We start from the raw sequence: 19,657 nt of genomic DNA, 5'->3' as shown, positions 1-19,657 counted from the left end.
TTTTTTCAGTCAGGATTTACTGATCATCTGCTATCTACACAGCATTGTGCCAGGGCCTCTGGGACATTCAAAATAAGCACTGCGTCTCATATTGAAGGGGTTATAAACCTCCCTAAACATGTCTATCTCTACCTCTATCTATCTCTATATCTAGCTATCTCTATCTATATCTTTATTATCTATCTATCATCTATCTATCATTTATCATCTATCTATATCTATATCATCTATATCTATATCTATATCTATCTATATCTATATCTATATCTATATCTATATCTATATCTATATCATCTATGTCTATATCATCTATATCTATATCTATCTATATCATCTATATCTATATCATCTATATCATCTACATCTATATCTATATCTATATCTATCTATATCATCATCTATATCTATATCTATATCATCTATATCTATATCTATATCTATATCTATATCTATATCTATATCTATATCTATATCTATATCTATATCTATATCTATCTATATCATCTATATATCTATCTATATCTAATCTATATCATCTATATCTATATCTATCTATATCTATATCATCTATATCTATATCTATATCTATATCATCTAATCTATATCTATATCATCTATCACCTATCTATATCATCTATATATCTATATCTATATCATCTACCTATATTATCATTATCTATATTTATCTACCTATCTATCTATTCTACCTTTAATATACATTCCCAGCCTGAATCCCTCTTGCATCTAGAAGATAAACCAAATACATGAGCTTGTCTGTTATTCAGTCTGCAATCTTTTAGACATGGAATCTTTCACCACTGGTTTGTATTTCTTATTATCTATCATATAACATATATTAAATACTAGCATGTGTTTGGCAGAGTGGTATAATAAATTCTTAGTTTAATATAATTTCTATAACATTTCAGTTAAATCATGCTTACATCAACATAATTTGCATTGATGTAATCAGTCAGTTTGCCATCTTTTTCAGCAAGTTGTGCAAGTTTAACCCTACTGTGGTCATCTGTAATAAAAAAAAAATATATATTTCATTATAGCATGTCTACTTTTCAGCATAAAGGTCCTTTATATTTACATAATAATTTACCAATTATAATTAAAATCAATGCAAATATCATTTACTATAGTCGGCTTTTGGGGGATACAGAGATGACAGAGGTAAATATAAAAATAACAAGAGCTTCTGTCTTCAAGTTTTCTAATGTAGAAAGTGAGAATGGACACATACACAGAAAGGAGTGTTGAGGTGTTGAGAGAGGTGCAGGGGGTAGGGGAGCATGAAGGAAGAACTGGTATTGGTCTGAGATGATAAACATTTTTGTAGAGATTGAAACCTGAACTTGGCATCTTAGATGGGAGTCTAAAGGTGGATAGTGGGGCTGTGAACAGGGGAGAGCCACCGAAGGGAGAGGAGAGTGATGGGGGTCTCAGGAAGCTGAGGAAGGATGGCAGTATATAGCTCTGAAGATGAGGCTGGTGGTGGGAGAAAAGAGGAAGGGACCCAGGTTTCTGTGAATGGTTACAGCAAACAGCTCTACCGAGGGAAGAAGTTCAAAGAGAAACTACTGCAAAGGGAGACAGGAGAAAGGTTGCCCAAAAACAGACATGGATCCTGCCCTGTCAGTGAAGGGAGATGAAAGCTACGCTAACTCACACAGTGTACTGTGGTAATCAGGATATGTTGAAATGAGGAGTTTGGGATTAAACCAGTTCTACAGAGAATCTATATTTATTAGGGGGAACTACAGAACAAGAAAGGAGAGTGTTACAGGAAGAAAACTCGGTAGTTTCACGGGGGAGACTATTTGTTCTTTTCAAGGCTGAAGAAGTGAGTACAGATTGAACCACGACAAGTTAAAGAGATATTCAGCGATATTAATGCTCCTGTGACAACAGGTGCTCGCACAGGTGCCAGATATATGGAGAAACAATGTATGGAAATGGAACTAGGGCTGTGAGGCCAGGCTCACCTATTTTTGTATTTTTGTTCTAATATATTTTGATGGATGTTATTGGGTAAATTTTATGAGTTTGTTTTTCTTCATCTCTAAAATAGGACTGTTATTAGCTATCTTGCCAGGTTGTTTCAGGGATTAAATGAAATAATGTCTTTACAGTGCTAAGCACATAGGTGTCCAACAAATGTCAATCTCCACCCTTTTCTTGGTTACCTGGTGGGTATTCTCTATTTAGTTTGTAGGGGAATAGTTTAACAACAGTTTCGCCCTCTCCAAGAAGCAGTTGAGTTTTTATGTGCAGCAAGAGTAGTTGCTTCAGTTGAGGAAGACAAACATGAAGCTGAACCTTCTACTAAAAAAATAAAAATGGTGTAAGCCCTGTGGAAAGGCAGGCAACATTTATGCGAACTATTTAGAAAACTGAGATAACAAAAGGGAGGAGAGTGCAGCTTCATTGGCCTCCACAAACTCGAATGGAACCAGAATTTAAATAGTCAGGCTGGTAATAATGTATTCATAGGAGTCTAGGGAAGCACACAGAGTATACAAGAAAGGATGCAGGTAGAGCTTCAGGAAGGGAGAATGAAGATGGACTGCAAGAGATGGAGGGGAGGGAATATAAAAGAAAATAGAGGGAAGAGATATAAACAAGAGCTCATATATACAAATGTTGGATCATTATGTTGTATACCTGAAACTAATATAACGTTGTATATGTCAATTATACTTCAATTAAAAAAAGACAGAATAAAGATGGTAATTTCATATGAGAAAATGGGTAAACTTGCATTAAGGAAAAGAGCTAGATAGCTGCTCATTGAGAAGAAAAAGAGAAACACAGCTCAGAAAATAAAGGGAAAGAAGGAATCCAACTAACCCTTCATAAGACTCCAGGAATAACGGCAAGAGAGGGAGGAAAGAGTGGAAGGAGAAATAAAGTCTAAAGAAAATGTCATTTGGTTAACAAATCCAAATAATAGTAAGCAGATCTCAAATGCAAATAGGACCATGGAATATAAATAATGACAGAAACCATAAGAACAGATTTGCAGTCCATGGGACCTGAAGAAAGGACTGGATTAAAATTTAAGTTTGTTTTGTTAAACGGAACAGGGAACGGGGTGGGGTGGGAAGAGATTAGCCAAAGAACTTAAATGCATATATGCCTATCCCTTTGACACAGACAATAGTGTGGTGGAGGCCTAGGGAGGGGGCGAGGGCAGGGGGAAGTCAATGGGGGAAAAAGAGGGGACATCTGTAGTACTTTCAACAATAAAGATAAATTTAAAAAATAAAAAATAAAAGAAACAGGTGTCATTAATGGTGGAATGTATTTAAACTGGAGTGATATAATGTGTGTATTATCTAACACAAGTCATTCCCTGACACAAAGTTCCTGCAACAGCTACCATGCGGTCTGCTCTGAGAAGACTTGAGGACACTGTTTAAAGGCATAGCAATGACAATGATAACAAAGTCAGAGCTGAGTGAAGGACATACTCACAGGCAACGATATTTATGTACCGGTTCTTGTGCTTGTTATCTGGGTGATTGGAGCTGTCTGCTGTGATACCTAAATCAACAGTACAGCTCTGCACTTCCTGTAAAGAAATTGTACGTGTAACATTTTCACACACATCCTCTCAGACAAAGTGCCTTAAAATATAATGATGACAAAACAAACAAAATAGTCTATCCAAAAATTTTTTAACATGTTACAACTATTTCTTGGCTAAAAGAAAATGCAGTGAAATAATGCCTTACCTGGTAAAACTCTTTCAGTGTCTAATGAGGGAATGAATGCCAAAAAAGTAAAGAAATCAAATTCCACAGCACACGACAAATGAGAAAAAAAAGTGTTCATATTAGGTTTACAATGGAAAACTATGATCATGCAATAAATACATTTGTCAAATACTAACAAAACAGAATGTTTCAAGCAGTTACATGCAAATCAAAATTTCTAACAATCTGGAACTTTAAATTATATAAAAGGGAAAATTAACGTTTTTAAAAAGGACAGTGGTATAATAATATGATGAATTTTTTAAAATGCAGATGAGAAAAACCATATATTTGATGACACATTTTGTCATATTAGTCAGATTTGCTAATATCCAAATATAATGTTATTTGAACACTGTAGCACTATCTGAAACTGTGAATTAGTGATACATATTTTTATTTTGAGTAATTTAAAAAAATAAACTGCTTCCTATTAGGTGATCTGTAACAGATTTAGGGCTGAAAAATATTAAAAATCTCTGAAAACTTTTTATAATATATTCTAGGTCATTTGAAACAAAAATTTAGCTACTATTTCTACATATTTAATCAGTATAAATCCTTTTCAGAGATGTTTTCTAAGTATATTAGTTTGAAATTCACAATTAGTTAATATTAAAATAATAACATGAAAGCCTTATAATATTTTTGAGAAAGCGTAGAACCCAAATATGAATTTGATTCATCAGCAAACGGCCCAGCCTCTCTCCAAATAAGCTTTTAAGTACTCTTTTGCAGCAACTCATTCTGATTCTAGATTTAAAAATAATTTAATATATGAAAGGTGTAGCATTATTAGTTACTAAGCTAATCATTAAGTTAATTAAAAGTTTTCTTAAATCAGGCTGAGTTAAAAGCTATGGAATTAAAAACACATTCTGAGGTTCCTTTATTAATTTCATTATTACAAACAGCATAATAATATTCAAAATGATTTTATAGTTGTGAAAGGTGTAAATCTGCTCTTGCACATATGCTATCAGCAATTATATTATGAATTGTTTATTTTTCCTTATGGTTTTTAACATTTGGAAAATTAGACCTATCTTTGACACATTTGCCCTCTTTCAGTTACAATTTTGTTTGATGTGAGCCTGATGGTTTCTATGAGCTAACATTGTACCACCCAGTAACCTCCATGAAGATCAGAAACATTAATTTGATGTTTTAAATATGTAATTCTTTATATTATTCCACTTTGCTTAGTCATTATCTCACGCTGCTGTCTCATTCAATGTAGCTATGACTTAGGTTTCTTTTAAGATTAAGTGAATTGGTTATTTTTAATTTAGTGAAACTATATCACATTTCATTTCTATTTCTTTTGATTTCTTAACGCTTTCTAATCGATGACATCTTCCTTCCCTAAATGTACCTTGGTTAACATGACTCCTGGGAAGCAGTTGCTGGGTACAATGGAAATAGTGGAACAACCTCTGGTCAGGATCAGAGCTCAAAGTGCTTCAAAGAGGGAGGGCCATGAGCACTTGGGCAGTCAGGGGAAGACAGAAAAGCAAGGCGATCTTCCTAAGGGGGAGGGGTGGGAAGGGGAGCTGAAGATCCCTAGCCTGCTGGAATGGAAAGGACATGGGCCTTAAAATCACAGACCTAGGTTTGAATCCTAGCCCTGCTATTTATTAGTTGTTAATTCACTTCTATGGAAGCTGATTTCATCAAGAATATAAATAAAACAAACAACTTCCAGAGTTGAGGTGAAGGCTGAATACAGAATCACCTAGTATAATAAAAGACCCTATTTTGAAAAATCTGTTAAACTAAGAGTTCAGTGGGCCATGCTAAATTCATAGCAAATTTCTCTCCCTTGTCTACCTAAGAGTATTTTAAGGGATGTTACCAGAAAAATTTTCATTGATTGTAAAATTTAAATGCTTTTTTAGAAATGTATATTTTCTTGAGAAGAAGATGGGATGTTACTTTGTATAATATTTATTATACCTGTATAATAAATGATTCTGCATTTGCACTGCTGTAATATTTATCATTAAGAGCTTGCATGGCTTGGCCGGGCGTGGCTCAGCAGTTGAGCGTCGACCTAGGATCCACGTGATTGGGGTTGGATTCCGGGTCAGGGCACATGCCTGGGTTGCAGGCTCAATCCCCAGTTGGGGGAGTGCAGGAGGCAGCCAATCAATGACTCTCTCATCATTGATGTTTCTATCTGTCTCTCTCTTTCTCCTTTCCTCTCTCTGAAATCAATAAAGACATACTTAAAAAAAAAAAGTTTGCATATATTTTAACTGAGAAGTATGAAATTTAATAGTTTAGTGTAATTTATATAATTTAGAAAATTAAAAGGAATCAGTGTTACTAATGCAGATTATTTTTAAAAAGAATGCTTGAGTTCTGTATTTTATAGACCAGTATTAACTATGTTTTCAATTTTTCTACTAGTACGACATGTCTTTTTAAAATGGAAAACCAATTTTTAAAATTATATTATTACCATAACACATCTCCTAAACACATAAGTGATTATGGAACTAATAGTCTAACTAGAAGTGAAAATGGTTTCAACTCCATTAGGTCAAAAAACAGTCTACTGCCGAATCTTTTAAATTTGCTATTTTCCATATTACTTAAAATAGACATAGTAAAATCATACCTCAAATTCTTCAGTAAAGCCGCTACTTGCATGTAAGTCCGCAACATGCTTTGGAAAATGCTTTATTGGAATTGCTCCAACATCATCTAAGTGAATTAAAAAGAAAAAGAGGTTGGAAAGGATAATTCAACTTATATGAATGTGCCTCTTATTTATAAAGATTTATTAGGTGGCTTCTTCTATAACAACTTCAAAATTCAATTATTCTTATAATCCCAATGAAACATTTAGCAACAATTACCAATTTTCTCTATGTTTACTATCAATCATAATCTGCATTTTAGAATTCTGATTTGATTAAGAATCTCTTTTCCTTTCATACTCTAAAGAAAAAAGAGTTAATTTTCAATGTTAAGTTATAAATACTACCAAAGCCTCAGTTCTTATCAGTGAACTCCATCTCTTTATGGGTAATTTGCTTTAAATGAGTTGCATGTAAATTCTAGGGAAAAATGCAGAAATAATATACTTTCAATTTTACTATGGACATGGCATATAGTGCAATTTGGCTTTATAAAATTGTATAGCTCAATGTCTTACAGTTAAATAGAGTTTTACAGTTGAAAACATTTTTCCTTTACTTTATATGTAATACAGAAGTTTTATATGCAGACTATTGAATAAAAATGATGTCAAAAATCTTTGGGACTTTTAATCTTTAGTATTTCAAGAATTTTAACTGGAAAATATGCTATGTAAACAATGTCAGTGGATCTGTTAATTAATTGTGAGGAGACCAAATTATTTCAACTGTCTCTATTTTTATTCCTGGAAAGACTTTCTTAGATTAAACTTATTACTGCTTCACAGTATGCAATTCACAAGTGATTTCTCTGACAAGGAAACATCAAACACATTTCACTAGAAACAGTTATTTACATCAACAGATGTTCAGCATCTAGGCCATTTAATATTTTTAAGCTTCAGTTACCAAGAATTTGTTGATTAAAAAAAAATTAGAATCCATCTGTTCTCTCTCTTAGATGAGTATACCTGAATACTAAAATCGATTAGCCAGTTAAGCTTAAAAAACACTACACAAAGGTGTAATTCCACCTTCGTACCTACAGAAGGATCTTGCCTAGAAGTAGCTTTTTATAGGTAGATAAGAAAACAGAAATAATTTGTCAGGTCAAAATTGTTGGTTCTTCTACTAAAGGTCCTTCAAATCCATTGCTGTTATCCTGTACATGTAACCTCTCTGCACAAGCAAATTGACTACTTTTTATTTACAATTATGCTATTTTGGTAATTTCTTTTATCAGTTGATCTGCAAGTGAGACCAACATATATTTATTTTCTGATTTTACATGAAAATGCGCACATTTGGGTGACCAGGAGGGCATTTTTGAGAGCTGAACAGGGAAAAAAGAGGAGATGCCCTTGATGACTGTTCTGAGAAGTAGAACAGTGATTTTGGATTTGCTGAACAAAGTCCTGATTTGGATTATTTTACATATTATTAATAATAACCTATGCTGGACTTTACATAATATTAAGGTTACTTTGCATACCAATGCTGACAGGCCATGTAGAAGAGGCATGCTTGAAAGTGAAGGAGATCAAAATGCAATAGACACCTCAACTGACAGTCTCAAAATTCCATATATGTTAATGAGAAATTGTGCTGTACTAAAATAAACACACAGAAGTTTAATATAAATTAGTAAAATTGAAATAAGACAGTAGTCAACTAAAGATGCAGAGCTAATGAAAGAGGAAGAAGAGCCAAACATTCCTGAGTCCTATACCTGTTGAAAATGATGAAGAAAATGTTTCTTTTTTTTTCTTCTATTTTTTAAATCATGAGATTTCAGAAGATAATATCAGGTAGGACTTGGGTCTTTAGCAATAACATATATAGCACCAGGAATTTTAAAGGAGATTTCTATAAAATGGCCACATGGATGAAGTTTTCCGTTTCTTTTCCCTGGTTTGGAGACTATGTTCTTGTCTCACCCTTTATCCCTGCTCCTTCCACAGGCAACACATTTCTAGACAATTCATTTTTTGTTATCTCTTTTATTCTGAAATGTTATACAATGCTAATGAAATAAGTGTCTGTGAATGTAGTCATAGTGTGAACTCTAGGGTCAGTGGGCATCTTAATCACAATGACACTGGCGAGGGTGTGGAGAAAGGGGAGCCCTGGTGGGAGTGCAGACTGGTGCAGCCACTGTGGAAAACAGTATGGAGGTTCCTCAAAAAGTTAAAAATGGAACTGCCATTTGACCCAGTGATCCCACTTCTAGGAATATATCCTAAGAAACTCAAAACACTATTAGAAAGAACTTATGCACCCCAATGTTCATAGTAGTGTTATTTACAATAGCTAAAATCTGGAAACAGCCCAAGTGCCCATCAGTAGATGAGTGGATTAAAAAAAGTTGTGGGACATTTACACCATGGAATACCATGCAGCTGTAAAGAAGAAGGATCTCATACCCTTTGGGACAGCATGGATGAACCTGGAGATTATTATGCTATGTGAAGTAACCCAGTCAGAGAAAAATAAGTATCACATGATCTCACTCATATGTGGAATCTAATGAGCAAAATAAACTGATGAACAAAATTGATCCAGAGACATAGAAGCATGGAACAGCCTGAGGGATCTCAGAGGGAAGGCAGGGGTGGGGGAGTGGGTAAGAAGAGATTAATCAAGGAACATATATGCATAAATGCATAACCCATGGACACAGACAATGATATAGGGAAGGCCTGGGGGTGGGGCAGATGTAGGGTGGAGGGATCAATGGGGGAACAAAAGGAGACATCTATAATACTTTCAACAATAAAGATAAATTAAAAAAACACACAAAACAACACTGGCTAGCCTTGGATGGTTTTTGCTCAGTGGTTAGAGCATCGGCCTGTGGACTGAAGGGTCTCGGGTTCAATTCCGGCCTAGGGCACGTACCTCGATTGCAGGCTCGATCCCCAGCCCCGATCAGGGCGCCTGTGGGCCAATTGATGTGTCTCTCTCACATTGATGTTTCTCTCTTTCTCTCCCCCCCCATCCCTCTCTCCCTTCTAATTTTTCTGAAAAGCAATGGAAAAAATACCTTGCAGTGAGGATTAAAAAAACTATTAAAAAAATATGACACTGGCTAATTCTTGCATATTGTTAACCAAGTAAGTTCTGATAAAAAATAATTGATTTTTTTTCTAATATAGTTAAAACCTTTTCTCACATAAACACAGATGATCAGAAAGAACTAAAGGTTATCCTCATTTTTCTTATCTTGTCCTATCAACCCTACTGCACTGATTTAGTCCGTTTTGTTGTTTAGGTTTCCATTAAAGAAATGGAGATGACCAAAATTCTGCATCATTCTTAACTAATATGTTATTGTTATAAATGTTTATGTTCTTTAACATATTACATCTGAACAACTATAAATTATTTTTTTACATCGTGTATGGTTAAGAATGTTCAAAATTTCTGAGAACAAGTTATACACCTGGGTGCCTGATACATGGTGTAATACATATTTTGGGCAGCACAAATATTTACTAAAGAATATTATAGTCACTTGCAAAATACAATAAGGACAAACCCTTCAACATTTCTCATCTCATTCAACATCTACCAGCTGCTCATGGTTATACGTTAAGCTATTACCTGAAATTGGAAAGACAGGTGTTGGAGGTGTGGATATTACTCGAGGGGAAGTACTGTCCTCCAAATAAAAATGTGCAGTCTGGAAGCATTTTCTGGAAAAGAAAGAAAGCAATTAAAACTATCAGCTGCCTCAGATAATAAGACAACTTCTGAGTTGCTTGAAAGTTATGACAGAAATCTTCAGAAGCAAAACATAAGGGGAAGTCAACATCTATTTATAAAACACAAGGTATTACAGCAATTTATGGCCTCCGAATTTATCTCAGCTTTATGTACCAGATACAGAAGAGCAAGCAGATATCAGACATGCTGAAAGCAGGGATGGAATTTGAAGTTGTAGTTGGTGCCAGGTAGTGCTTTGCTGAGGTAGGACACCTCCATACCCCAGTCACTCTTCCACCAGCGTCCTGTCATCTTGGACAAGACCACAGTGGAAAAGAAAGTATGTCCAAAGCTATTTTCAGTGACCAGGCCCTTCCTTCTAAGCATATTCAGCTTCTAGCAAAAGGCAGCAAGTTATGATGATGTAGAAACAAAATTCCACAGTGGCAAGATTTTGATGAAAAAAGAAGTCAGCCTTATACTGTATGATAATTCACTACTGACAGAACAAAGTGAGGAGATAATGAGCATATAACAGAAAACAGGGGTGATTTTCTTCCCAACAGATGCTAGCCTTGTTGATGAGGGTTTTGAGAATAAATATATTTGGAATCAATGACAACTATGACCTGCAATGTTACCTGATTCCATTTTCATTCAGATAATAAGAGTAACATCTGGTAAGAGCACACTGCAAACTACTGAACAGAGCAAAGAACCAATGGCTGCTGTAAATGAATGCAAAACATTCTTAATTTTAAAAATGAGATAATTAAAACTGCTAACAACACTCTTTGATGTGGGTCACTTAATTTACTTAAAGTCTTATTCATGAGTGGTTAAGTTTAAGTAGAAATATCTGTTTGAGTAAAAATGCCAATCTCATTTTTCATTGAAAAGCTTCAAGCTACAAGATATTTATCCTAATGAACTTCAACATAGCATTTGTTCTTATATGACACACCTAAATCGTGATATGTTTTCAGTAATCAGTTCTCTGCATACATTCTTCAGTGGCTTCCCATTGGAATTAGAATGGTATTCAGTTATTTCAGCAAAGACTATAAGAACTGCCCTAGCCAGTTTGGCTCAATGGTTGGAGCATCGGCCCATGGACTGACGGGTCCTGGGTTCGATTCCTGCCAAAAGCACGTACCTCTGTTGCAGGCTTGATCCTAGGCCTGGGGTAGGAGGCAACCAATTGATGTTCTCTCTCTCACATCAATGTTTTTTTCTCTCTCTCCCTTCTACCTTCTCTGTAAAGCAATGGAAAAAATAACCTCAGGCTAAAATTAAAAAATAGACTATAAGACCCTTTGTGATTCGGTCCCCTGCCTATTTCAATAGTCTCATCTCCTACAACTCCTTCCCTCACCAACTGGGCTGTAGTCCTCATGGCTCCTCTCTTTCTCCCTCAAGGAGGCCCTGTTAGTACCATCTCAAGGCCTTGGCTCTTAATGTTCCCTCTGGCCACCTTCTCCTTCCCATTAGTTTTGCATTGGCATAAAAGCCACTTCCTCTGAGAGTCCTTCTCTGACCATACTAGCTAAAAATACCAGTCTAGCCCACCAAGACTATTCTTGGCCCTTTGTTTGCTTTGTGACACTTAACACTGTATGAGATACCTTATTTATGTATCTGTTCATTTGTCTTATATGTTTTTAGCTGGCCCTCCCTCATCAGAATGTAAGTCCCGCTGTCTTAATCAGTACAGTGTTAAGTCCTCAGTGCTAAGAACGGTATCTGGCATGTTGTAGGTGCCCGCAGATATTTGTTCAATGAACTCTCAGCTATCAGTATGAGTTGTATAACATTATAAAGTTTATTTATAACCTCATGTCACAAGAAAAAAAAATCAGAAGCAACGATGTGCAGAGCAAAACCTAGCCCTCTGCTGAGATGCTATGTGTTTGATAATGAAACCTGTGAGAACATAGATAATGGAGAGAACACAAGGATGTCTTTAAAAGAGAACAGGTGGTGCAGGAGGAAGATGAGTGGATGTAGAATTAAGTGTCAAAGGGATCCTGAGCTAGGTTCACATCTTGGAAAGTGAAGAGATATAGCAGACTAATGAGGAATGATAAGGAAATCATCCTAGCCCTAACCAGGTAGCTCAGTCATTTAGAGCATTGTCCCAGCACACCAAGGTTGCCCGTTCAATCCCTGCTCAGGGCACATACAAGGAGCAACCAATGAATGTATAAAAAAGTGGAACAATGAATCGACGTTTCTCAAATCAATCAATCAATCAATCAATCAATCAATCAGTAAATCAATCAATAAACCATCCTATTGAAAGTCCACACTTGTACAGAATTGAAAGCATACTGGAGCAGAAACTACAGGGAAGGTTTGGTTTATCTTTGCAACCACAGATGTAGCACATTCTGATACACTGATATGGTAATGCTGGGTTTGATACTTGCTTTTAAGATCATAGGCTAAAATCTCTTTTATTCCTCTAAAATATGGTTACACAAGCAGGTAAAAGAGTTTCTACTCATTTTTCAATGAATTTTAAAGCTATAATATGCATGAAGAGACAGCACAATATCACAGCTGATACAAGAATCTCTTCCACAACATCTTTGACATATAAAGAAGGTCCAGTTTGAATACCTTCAGTGACAAGGAGCTTACTTCTTTATTAGTCATCTTTAGTTGCTAGATATTTTTTGCTTATACTATTTCAAAGTTCATTCCTTTATAAGTACCTTCAAATGGTACCAAAAAGGAGGCCTTCCTATTCCAACATTATGCCTTTTACTGTTAAAATATTTCTTGTATCAAACCAAAACTCAGTATCCTTATTATTTTGACACAATGGCTCTAGTTCTGTATGTTACAGATTTTTAGATTATGGTACCCAAGATCTTACAATATGTATACCCTACTTACCTATGGCCCTCACTCTTTTTGACATTTTTATTCTAATAATACTAAGTCATATCTATGACTTGTTATTGAACATGCCTTGTTCCGTACTAACTCAGTATTTTTCCTCTCTGCTTTAAACACCATTCTTCTGACCAATTGCCTCACTCACGCATATGCCAGGCAAACACTGTCCTCCTTAAAGATAGCTCCATGGTATCTTCCTTGTGAAACAGCCTCTTATCTCCTAAGCAGACTCTAGCACTCCAGTTTCTGTTTCCACTGCACCCAACACAAACTTCTATTCATAATCATCTCTATTTGATTAGAAAAATTTGCTTAATTAATCCAAAGGTGACCTTCACTTCACTGGACATTATTCCCCATTATTTTATTTTAAATTTTCTTATTAATTGATAGTTAGGGTAATTATTTCACAATACATTTGTTTTGTGCCTATTTTTTTTTTTTTTTTAAAGATGGGCCATGTCTTTTGATTTATATGGACTAAACTCTTAATACACTGCAAGAAATACAACAGGTGTTAAATGTTGAATGATTAGATGGATTCCAGGAGCAAGTAAACCCCACCAATCATAAATTACTTATAGCTGCATTCTTGACTCTTATCTACCCAAGCCTCAAATGGGATAACTTAAAATCTCAGAGCATTTAGGAGAGAGAGGTGGAATATACAGCTAGAGAGAAATGAATGCATGGGTGGAAAAATGGATGGATAAATAGATAGAGGATGTGTCTGAGAGAATGGGAAGAAGACAGTATCTCATAAAATAGAAAAGGTAAATTAAAACACATTGGTATTGAGGTTTAACATGTTGCTAATGTTCACTGTAGTATCTAGGTAAAGACCAACTCTACTTTTTTCAGCAAAAGAAAATTGTAAGTAGGAAAATCATACCAAAAACTTTGAAAGTGGGAAAAATCAAAATAGTGCAGGATAAATTCTGGATGAAGGACATTTGTATATTGCTACTAGGTCCAGTCTTACCTAGGAAGTGACATTCTACTTAAAAGGCAGCATGGTGCTGGGAGGCCTCTATTCTGGGTTGGTAGCTCCCCTCAATGGCCCACAAACTCAAACTTAAGATCAAGAGAGAATTCAAAATGCTTTCTACCCACTCCCACAGCCAAAGCAATGTGTCTATGGAAAGTTCTTTTCTATAGTGCTTTTGATATTTGGTGGATATATCTTTGGTATTTTTTGGGGGGGGCTCTAACTACTAAAAAAGCTCTAAAAATTTACCTTTTGTCTTTTTAAGAAAACTTTTTGAACACATTCTTTATTCAAATAATTTTGCATCTTTGAAACATACAACTTGGCTCATGTAAATTATATCTTAAAACATCTGGAAGATAATTTCAAGGCATATTATTTAACGTATGACAAGATTCAATATCTATAGTCCATCTGTTCTGTATAAGCAATGAATGTCTTCACGTCTATGTGCTAAGTGTTGATAACTATGTCTCCTGCTAATTATCACTCAGCCATGATGAAAAAAGTGATGACTGTTTTAAACTTGTAGACTTAGGTCCTATCAATCAATGTTAATCTAATTAATTTACACCTTTTCATCACAGTATTTAGAATTAAAAGCTAAAAATGTGTAATTGTTATTCCATTTTTTAGATCCTTATACAAATGTGAAACAATATTCATCATGCTGTACTCATGACAGAAACTGGAAAGAAGGTCTCACTGAAATTTTTATGATAATCTAGTGAACCTTCCCCACAAATGGTAAAAGGAGAAAACTAATTCTTAGGTGGGTCAGTGACCTGCCCGAGGCCATAAAGCAAATGTCAGGTTGAACTGGGAAAGGGACACAGATTTTATCACCTCTAATTTGTTCTGTCTTCTTACTACAACATGCTTCCTCTCAAGGGTTGCATAAAACATAGGGGACCACCTTGAGTTAGGTAAATTAGACAAAAGAGAGGATTTATCATAACACTCTGAGATTATATTTTCTCATTAAAAATTAGGCTAGAAAAATGTTTAAATATGTAAACTTGGAAACACTTGTAAGGGCCATGTTACCATTATGACTCTTTGCTGGTATGATTTTTAAACCTTTCCACAGGCTGCAGTTTCCAGGAAGGCCTAAAATGTTTCCAAATTGGCTGGTGGAATCATGTTGTTTACAAGTGAACCCGCACTGGAATTTGGGTAATTGACATGAACCCAGAGGAACGCACTAGCACTGGCATTTTGTAATTTAGCAAATGATACCCCTACCATGGTGCTGATCTAAAAGGTTACATTTCAAAGTTATTTAACTTCAAGTGGATGTGAGTAGAACAAGATATGTTGAATTCTGAAACCAGTAAGTAGGAGTGACAAATCTTATCAGAACATTTGATAGATATAAAATGTATACATAAAACCATCAAAGTGCTAATGCACTCTGTATTCAAGGTACATAACGTGTTATTTGTGAGGAAAAGAGAAAGATCTTATTGGTGAAGGTCAAATTAATATTGTCCATCTTGTAATTTTATCTTTTTTTTTTCTGCATAATACAGATGGAATAACCCATTATTAATAGAAGTTTAAAAACACCCCAAAATTTAATTTTCCATGAAATATCAAATCGTATTGAATAAGAGTAAATTTCAAATAGAAAATAAACTTAAAATATTAAGTTACAGATTAGAAGGCTCATTATAATTATTTCAATCTTATAACTATAAACTATATGGCATCTTTATTGGAATTTTATTCTAGCACTGTTTACTATAAAGAAGAATTTAGTTCTGTTTTCCATCTTATTTTAAATTTGTTTAACCCCAATTCCCAATAACTTCAAAAATTGGTTTGGGGGAAAATCAGATTAGATATAAATCGGTCATTTAAATAAACATGATATCAATGTTGGTAAGAAAGTGGGCTAAACAATCCCAGTGGAGGGGAAAGACAATATGGATTCTTGTTGAGCAAATATTTATGAATTCTGTACTGTGTGCTTGGGACTCTGCAGAGTATGGGATCTTCTGTAAAAAGAGTTATTGGCAACTATAGAACTTACTGAAGAAAGCAGCTTTGTTTGCATCATGTTATGGACAAAATGGATGCCTAGCCCATGTACAATAACAGAAGCATGAGCTGTTCTCCAAAGTCTGCAGTCTACTCTGTTCTGTAAAGGAAGTCAGGTATGAAATACAGTTGGCCTTGAAAACATTCTACCCTAGCCAACCAATGTACATGCAACGGCATGCTCCAGGCATCACTGTCTCAGACACTCGGCGCATCCTGCTCCTGGCCTTCCCTCCTGCCCGCAATACCTTTCTCCTCTATCTCCACCTTCTGAATTTTATCCAGCCAGAGCACTACATTTCGCCTGTACCCTGCCATTTCTGGCCTACCAAGATCCCTTGCTCTCTTTTAGCTTTAGTTCTTGAGCTCTTTTAGACCACTTATAGCTTTACAGATTTCAGCTGCCATGCATGCACTTTTATAATATTTTATATATTTTTCCTGGAGAGTTATTTGTCCTCAACAAGCATAAATTTCCTGACAGAAGTGACTATCATTCATTCATTCATTTTAAAATATTTTTCCATAGTAGTTAATTTAATTACGTGAAAAATAGTCAATACACAACAGTAAATATTTTTGAATAAAATGAGAATATATTTTGGGATAACACATAAAGTGTGGTGATATGAACTTATATAAAAATGTTGCTAAGCAAAAAGGAGTTAATTATAGTTCTTCTAACAAAATTATCTTTTAAAACAGAATTATAAAGTACTAAGCTATGCTCTTTCTTAGTTTACACATATAATTCCTTTTATCATTATAAAGTCCTTGTTTTCCAACAGATACAGTCATAATAGTTGTACCGATTTACATTGTGTCCCTGTTAAACTTACTAATTTGTTGCATGTTCCTCTTGCTATAGGATGGGAAGCTTATAATGGGTACAATTTTTTGTCTTTTAAAGATTTTAGTAGGTTATTGGTGAGAGTGAAGCTAAATTTCACCCTCAAGGAAAATTATAATAAAATTTAAAATCCCATGTATCTTAATACAGTCATTAGCTGTATTTTCTAATTATATCCATATTTTAATTGATCGATTTTTACTTTTGTATATGGGTATCATTTTTGTTGTTGTTTTTAGTATGCAGTTGATATGCATCTTGTACAAAATCCTGCTATTAAAAAACTATTTTTTATTATATCAAAAATTATGTTTTTCTAAATAATAACTTTTGAAATTATAACAGTGGGAGCACTGAAGCTGAGCAACTTAGATTTATGTTAAATGTTATGATAAGGTTTGCATGTTAATTAGGTTAATATGAAAGTACAACTGTCAAAATACTGTATTATATTAACTTAAGCCAAATGTCCTCCATTTTATCTTTAATTGTTTGATTGAAGTATAAAGAATAATCAGATCTTTTATTATGTCTCTGGATTCGAACATTCATCTTATTCATAGCAACCTTGACTAAATTAATGGTAGCTCTCAAGTAAAAGGAGTTTTGAATATGCTTGAATATGCTTTGAATAACTTTCAGGTAAAAACAGGCAAAAATCTGAACTTTATGAAATACATTTCTAAAACAAACACTCAACTTACCTCCAGTAGATGAGAATACCCACAAGAACCACTAGACAGATAAAAGTCAGGGCTGACACGATCACAAGGGGTATAACTGCCTTCTTCTCGGATTCCAACCCCTCAGCTAGACCAATACGAGACTCATGGCTACTATTACTGGCCTCTGTAGTTGGAGAAAATGGAGAGAGTTGATACTTAAACTTAAAGAAAAGTTACAGCATTTTTCAACTGAGTAATTGCAATCTTCATTGCTGTTGCTTACCTTTAAAATTTTGACTCTATGATGCAAAGAATGTCTATGATTATAAGCCAATTAAAGTAAACGAAAAATTAAAAAGAAGGCAGGCTATCAGAGCTGAAGAGCTATAATATCCTAACGGAAACTGACACCCAGGTAGGGGAGCCATGGCAAGAAGTGAGCATAAGACTGTCTTTAAAAGATTGTTAAAAGGGAAATAAATAGAAGTATTAAAATAAGAAAACTACCCAGCTTTTAAATAAAATGATCAGGAAAACAATGCTACTTATTGAACCACCATATAAAATCTTGATTTTCCAAATTAATTTTAAAGGAATCATTTTTAATCCTGCAATTAGGTAAATAATTAGGAACAGAATAATTTCATTAAAAGAGAATCTTAGGATAACCCTTCTTACATTAAGATAAATCTTAACAAAGATAACAAGCCATCTATTTAAAATTTAAATGTAGGATGCTTTTAAAATGTTATTTTGAATATTCTTCTCATCAACTGTTTTTCTCTATCAAAAATAAAAACACTATTGCACATGAATGGAAAGACTACGTAGATCTAAGAAATTATTTTCAAATATGCAAATGTAATTATGAAAAAGGCTAAATTCTCTCCTTGAGTTCATTTTAAAAGATGAAAAATGAGTATTTCCTGTGATCAATCAGGTGTGTTATTGTTCTAGCACTTTTAAAATCAGTGCCACTGAGCTATCCTTCCAAGTTGTTGAAAAGAGTTTCAGAGCCCTGGGTGTCAGTGGCCCGTCACCATCTTCCCCTCTACTCCGAGGTGTGTGCAGTGGGAAACAAAAGGTGCCTGAACATTAGAACTGTTCTACCACAATGACATGCTGACACCACTACCTGTCCACCTGGGGAAGTTTAGAAAGAACTACACTTAAGTTCTCCATGAGAGTCCACATTACTTCCTACACAAATGGCATATTTGGTGCTGTTATACTACTAAGTACCTTACCATTAGTGATATGAGACAAAGGGACTCAACTGAAATTTAAATATTTCGAGAATAACAAATTCATAAGCATGGCATTAAAATATATCTAATGCAGAGAACTTAAGATTTAAAATAATAGCTTCCTTCTGTAACTGGATGATGCAAAAAGGGTCAATAATTTAATCTACTCATACAGATCAAAGGCATACAAACGACACCCAAATTCCTCCAAATATTTGTTCTTACAATTATGGATGCATTTGCTAAAACAAAAGTGGAAATCAAAAATGTGCCTAAAGCCTGCCCAGCATGGCTCAGCGGTTGAGCATAGACCTATGATCCAGGAGATAGAGGTTTGATTCCTGGTCAGGGCACATTCCTGGGTTGTGGGTTTGATCCCCAGCAGGGGGAGTGCAGGAGGTGGCCAATCAGTGACTCTCTTCATTGATGTTTCTATCTCTCCCTCTCCCTTCCTCTCTCTCTGAAATCAATAAAAATATATTTTTAAAAAATGTGCCAAAAAATCATAAAACTGAAAAGTGGAAATATTGCAAGTAAACAGACACCTGAGCTGTAGTTAATTTCCTTGTGAGAAAGGCCCAAGTTAGTTTGCTTTCTATTTTGTTAACCATGTGCTCTGGCAGTTACCTATTATGGTGAGGCTCATTAGAAAACTAATCAATCTGATGACGAATGCATTGAAAATATCTTTATGAAATTTACAAAACACCTTATTTTACACACAATTGCCTTCACATTTATTCTATGTAACTATCAAAATCTAAACGGAAAGTCTGTGGGTAATAAATGAAATCACCATTTAGCAAAGCCTCTGGTCTAGTAATTACAAAGGGTGGTTAATAT

General features: G+C 34.7%; 1 protein-coding gene across 1 annotated transcript in view; it reads right to left on the bottom strand.

Moving 5' to 3' along the window:
* The window catches only part of LOC107537371 (protein tyrosine phosphatase receptor type Z1), a gene marked incomplete at its 5' end in the record, with an annotated part of 112,485 nt that overhangs the window by 18,094 nt on the left and 74,734 nt on the right, over positions 1-19,657 (bottom strand). Inside the window, 6 exons of the mRNA XM_016213376.2 lie at positions 945-1,027; positions 3,487-3,583; positions 3,747-3,767; positions 6,391-6,476; positions 10,016-10,107; positions 17,607-17,751. Of these exons, the coding sequence (XP_016068862.2) occupies positions 945-1,027; positions 3,487-3,583; positions 3,747-3,767; positions 6,391-6,476; positions 10,016-10,107; positions 17,607-17,751 (524 nt within the window). The remainder of the gene's footprint in view (positions 1-944; positions 1,028-3,486; positions 3,584-3,746; positions 3,768-6,390; positions 6,477-10,015; positions 10,108-17,606; positions 17,752-19,657) is intronic.

This window comes from Miniopterus natalensis, chromosome 10 (genome assembly GCF_054644295.1).
Source record: "Miniopterus natalensis isolate mMinNat1 chromosome 10, mMinNat1.hap1, whole genome shotgun sequence".
NCBI lineage: Eukaryota > Metazoa > Chordata > Mammalia > Chiroptera > Miniopteridae > Miniopterus > Miniopterus natalensis.
The sequence above is the reverse complement of the archived record's forward strand: the minus strand, read 5'-3'. Positions and strand labels throughout refer to the sequence as shown.